The 5,534-nt window shown below is 50.7% G+C and overlaps 1 protein-coding gene across 1 annotated transcript; it reads left to right on the top strand.

Moving 5' to 3' along the window:
- Positions 1-828: 828 nt before the first annotated feature.
- Positions 829-5,204, top strand: NCLIV_016020 (conserved hypothetical protein; the record flags this gene model as incomplete). The annotated part of the gene is made up of 3 exons (XM_003881794.1): positions 829-2,295; positions 3,865-4,254; positions 4,935-5,204. 3 exons carry the CDS (start codon positions 829-831, stop codon positions 5,202-5,204), a joined length of 2,127 nt encoding a protein of 708 aa, XP_003881843.1.
- Positions 5,205-5,534: the final 330 nt, after the last annotated feature.

The following is a 5,534-nucleotide window of genomic DNA, read 5'->3' as shown; positions in this document are numbered from 1 at the left end:
GCGTGATCAAGGTACGGGAAGAACCGTGGAAAACTGGAGGCGTCGCAGGCGAACACCTGATACACACGAATACGACAGCCGAATGTTTTTGGACGTAGATCGCAACTGTTTTCGGCGGCCCGTGCTGCCGTGTCAGTGAGTACCGCTAGATGCATCATCTCGTGTTTGCGTTTCCATTGCAGAGGTTCTCGTTCGTCCCTCGAAGAATTCGTAATATTCCCCATCTCGCTCTCTCCTCTAATACGCGGAGATGACCCCCTGTAACGCCGACTTCTTCTGTCTCGAAGGTGTGCATATTTGACTGTTCTGTTAATGCGGACGGCGGATTTTGAAGCTTTTGGCAACGAAACGAGGATTGGCCGTCTACTTCGTGCGGCGTCTTTGTCGTTTCTTGAAAAAGAGATGCGTGCTTCATCGAAGAGTTCTGGTTTCTTGTCTGACACACTTGGGTCGTGAGTTCGTGTTTAGATTCACAGACCGTTTTCCTTGGGGCAGAGTCTGTCACATCTCAGCCGTTTTGACTCATTTCTCTCGAAAAAAAGGGTACTTGGCGGAAAGGCATCCTCACATCTCATTCTACGCATGCGTATGTAGTTGTCTGTCGACGTGCTCTGTGCGTGTTTTGTGTTCTTCGTGAAGGGAACTTCGTGTGATTCGACGGTGCCCTCGCTGCCCAGGACGGAGTGGTGTCGCCTGCACGACCGGAGAGTTTCTTCCCATTCCCTGTTCGCTTCTTGTTCTGATTGCGCTTTCCGCCTGGAAACGCCTTCGCTAGAGACGCAGGGACGTGGTCTTCTCCGCTTGTTTGTCCTGTACAGCAGAAGAGCCATGGAAGGATCCACAGAGACTGGACTCGCCGGTGCTCGTCTACGTGTGAAGGCAGAGATGTGGAGACGGAAAAGGGGGATTCTGCGTGCAGTTTCTCTCGCATGCTTCTCTTTGCTTTTGCTCCATGCGCCACTGTCCGCTCGACCGGTCTTCGCTGGAGACGCAGGCGCAAAGGAAACTATCCGCGCCGCAGAGAACCGCGCACCTCCGTCGCCTTCGCTGCTTGTGGAAGCGCCATCTGCAATTGCGGATGAAAGCCAGAGAACCGCGTTCTCAAAAGCAGCGGGGAATGCAGAAGGCGCTGAGGAGTCTTCTGCGGCAGAAGAAAAGCCGCACATTTCGCCTGACAAAGAGGCGCCTGCTTCCTCTGGGAGACTTCACAAAACGCCTGCGGAAAAAACAGACGCGAAAGAGAACGAGGAAGTCCAAGGAGTCGAGCGAAAAGGAAAGGGAGACGACGCGCAAGAGAAACCGCACACCGCAGAGTCACCCTCGGCAAGGCTTAGCGCTGAAGGAGAAAAGGCAGAAGATAGCCCGACTCAGACACGCGAAGGGGTGGATTCCGAGAACGAAAAGAAACCGGCGATCGAGACGGAAAGATCCAAGAGCCGAGAGGAGAGGAAGGACCAACCACAGGAACGCGCTGACGTTGGCCAGACGGAACGAGAGGAAAACAGAGACAAGGAAATGGAAAACGACGTGACTGCAGGTAGAAGCGCACCGAATAGTCAATACCCGGGCACAAAGAATGAATTCATGGGTGATAACCGCGACAGCAATGAAAGCTTTGGTAAAGATCACGTGAAGCGTGATGACGCATCTCACGATGATCATGTCCGAGACGGCCAGCCTGACGAGGACGAATATGACGAGGATGATTCTGATGAAGATGATTCTGATGAGGATGATTCTGATGGAGATGATTCTGATGAGGATGTTTCTGATGAAGATGATTATGAGGAAGATGATTCTGAGGAATATAATTCTGATGAAGATGATTCTGAGGAGGTTGATCCTCATGATGATGATTCTGAGGATGATCCTAATGAAGAAAGCACTTTTGATGGCTACGTCGATTACGATGACGCCGGCGATGAGGATCAGGCTCAAAATGACCTGGACTACGGTTCTCCTTCTCCCGATCCCAACACGCTGAACGAAGCGAAGCACGGCACAATCACGTCCGGCGGAAGTCGCGAGAGCGACGAAGAGGCGAAAGAAACACACGTCGAAGAAGAACAGAAAGACAAACTGCACTCGACAGGCACTACAGGAGGGTCCATGGCAACAAGGGTGGCAAAAACAGAAGAGCGAGAAGCACCTGAGAAAGACGGAAGCTCCCACGACGAAGCAAGCGATCAGAGGAAGGAAGGCGACGGAAAGCCAGAAGGGGGAACAGGCGAAAAAAACAGAGCAAAGTCCTCCAGTGATCGTGGTGAACAAGAGGAAGAGCAGGCTACTGGCGAGGTAAAGAAATCCGAGGAAGGCCTCACCACATTTGCCTTAAAAATTGAACAATAGAGCCGTTTGGGCTTCCCGTGTATGAAATAAACACCTCCACACATGTCTAAGGGCAGGCGTAAAAACAAACAATTCTGGTGATCGTATGCATTATATATATATATATATATATATGCACGTGCTTGGGAAGGTGTATAACCATACGTATTGCATATGTAGGTACCTGTACATTCGTTTATGAGCGCAGATACACGTGTGTATAAATATACATGTATGAGAGCTTGTGGAACCTACTCTACGCACGAATTCTTTATATATACTATATACCTATATTTATGGAGAGGAACAGAGAGATTCCGTTCTTTCGCATCTCCGAGACTGTTGGTGTAGAGAGGGGCGACTGTCTCGAAAGCTCCGTTTTCTTCCAGCAGGTTTTCTTAAAGAAGACCTGCGGTTCCTCTTATACCCCCTTACATGTCTTCCTCGCCGTTGGTACCCAAGAACGGCGCATCTCATGACGAAGTCACATCTGCCTTATGCCTTCGTTTTCCTCGCCTTCCTCCTCTTTGTCCAGAAGTCGAAGACTTCCCCTTCTGTGCACACGTCACGTATCGGGGATTCACCTGGTTTTCCGTTTCTCGCCGATGCGCAAGTCAACGATCTTTTAGCCGATCTGTTTGAAATTACCAACCGGACAAGCATGCACTGGTGGCCCGGAATCCTTCGCCACTTCCTTCGGCGTCCCGCTCCAGGTTTCGTTTTCCCGATGGTCCCTGAGGCGGTGAGTGCGTCGCGAGCAGTCTGTAGGGATGCGCGCAGAGAAACGTCTTCTCGCATGTTCCGGTTTTCCAAACGTGCAAAAACGGACGTTGCTGGGCCACGGTCGCGCAAACCACGCTTTTTTCTGTGTCTTTGGAGTGTCCCTTTTCGCAGGAGCCTCCTTAGATTATCGCGTGGTTCCTCGTGGGGCTACACTTGTCTCCCCGCCCACGCGTTCTCGTTTTTGCCAAGCCTCTTTTCGGGGGACTGCGTGTGCGTGAAAATGTCCCCAGGAACGAGATATTTATGTTGAAACACGATAGCGAAAGAGATATACCTGTCGACCGCAGCCACAGTTTCGACTGCCTTCACGGAAAATCTCCCGATCAACTTGGTGGCCAGAAGCGTCCATACTCGATCCTTTTGAATACATGACAAAACACATTTTTACGTGGAGACACAAGAATGTGTAAGGCACGCATGGGTCGCATGCGTGTATCGTAAAACGATTTGAATGTATGCATATTCCCCTGCCCTGAAGGGTGCACCCTAAGCAGAGAATTGACGGGACTACGCATCTAGATCATGATATATATATATATATATATATATATCCAGGAAGGAGAGGATATTTCTATATGTTGGTAGAGAGATACGATTCCGGAAGGGGTTGCAAAGCGACACTTCCCGTGGACGAAGTGTGTCTTGAACTGTGCTGTTCATTGAGCTCTATTGGCCCCTTCGTTTGCTTCCTCCTCGTGTTCCATGGATCCTTCTCTTTCTGCTCGTTTCGGTTTTTCTTTCGTCCCACGACAGGCCGGTCCCTTTGTTATTCCGCCGTACATGCACCCAGCTATCCCGGCCGATTTCTTCTCCTCGTATTTCGCGCCGGAAGACGGGGATTTCCCTCCCGGTTTGGCTGTTGCTCCGGTCGGTCAGTCTCCATTCGATGCCCTCGAGGAAAGGCGGGGCACAGAGGACGAAATCACGGAGCGAACATCGCGCTGGGCAGAGCGGAGAGAAGGCAGGAGGGAGGCGACAGGACACTTCGAAGCCTCGCCGGGTCAAAAGGACGACCCACGCGAGGAGATGGAAAGAAACAAAGAACGTGGAGAAACGGAAGTTGCTGACAGTGCGGTGCGCCGGGACGCCGAGCTTGCCACATCACAGGGTCTCGAAAACGTTGAGGACGGAGAATCCCCTAAGGTACTGGAAAAACATGATCCACGAAAGCACGTAGAGAGAGCACGCGCCTTACCAACCTGTCGACCCGTCCAGCGTCCTTGTACAGGGGAATTCGCCAGGACCTCTGTATCGGTGTCGACTTCTGGAAAGCTGCGCTGCAAGGCGAGGCACGTGACACTGGAAGGCTCCTAGGAAAAGAGAGACTCGTAACGACGCACGCGCCGCTCACTACACATTTATAGGCATGCATATATACATATATATATATATATATGTATATATAGATATATATATCAACGTATAATGTGATGTGTTCCTTGAGGCAAGGAGAAGCTTTCAAGGAGGGTACAGAGGTGCGAGTCAGAGAGAGTGAAAGAAAGCCATGCACATCAGGGATGATACGTACGCATCCCAGAGCTGGCTGGATATACCTATACCATATATATATATATATATATATATATATATATATATACGTATATAGATATATAAGTATATAGATATATATATTCATATCTATCGGAGAAAAAATGTGTTTGATGATTTGCTATTTTTGTGCCTACAAACAGATGTGGAGATTGTTTCGGGTTCTTTTGTTCGCTTTGTTGCGACTGTCCATCAGTACGAAAGACGCATTCAGCTCTTCTGGAAAAGAACCTCCCGATGCGGTCCCTGTTTTGTGAACTGCTTGTTTGATTCAGTCTGATTTAGACGTGTCTCCTCTCCAGCGACACCACCGCCCTCGTCCCCCACATTACTACTACCCTGTCTACCCTGTCCCCGTTTACCCCATTCCCACCTATCCGTCACCTGTCCCCGGTCGGCCTTATCCTCCCTCGTATCGTGTCCCGTATCCGTCCACTCCTTCTCCGATGCCATTGCATCCCTTGCCTCCGCAATATCCGCCCAGCTACGGTTACCCCAGCCTACCCCCGAGGGACGATGAATGGGAGTTTGGAGAGGAAGTCTGAGAAGCCCGAGAAGCTTAACCCTCTGGAGTGACAAAGAAAAGGGCGAGGCGAACGGCGGGAGAAGATGGAAGAACCCGACTTCTCCCTGTTTACGTCAAGCGGGGAAGAGAGCTGAGGAGGAACGAGGCAACGCGGGGGAGGGGGAGGGGAGGGACGAGAGGAGGCAACCTCATTTTGTGTCTCTGTGTTGTCCCAGGGGAGAGAGACTCCATCGAGAAAGCGGCAGCAAGGGAAAGAGCAGGGAGAATACGGAAGAAGAGAAGTGATGGCAATTGAAATCCGCCTTGTCTCCTCTAATCGTCTGTATCTTGACTTCCGTCGAAATACTGC

Source organism: Neospora caninum, chromosome VI (genome assembly GCF_000208865.1).
Source record: "Neospora caninum Liverpool complete genome, chromosome VI".
NCBI lineage: Eukaryota > Apicomplexa > Conoidasida > Eucoccidiorida > Sarcocystidae > Neospora > Neospora caninum.
This window is presented reverse-complemented; position numbering and strand designations above follow the sequence as displayed.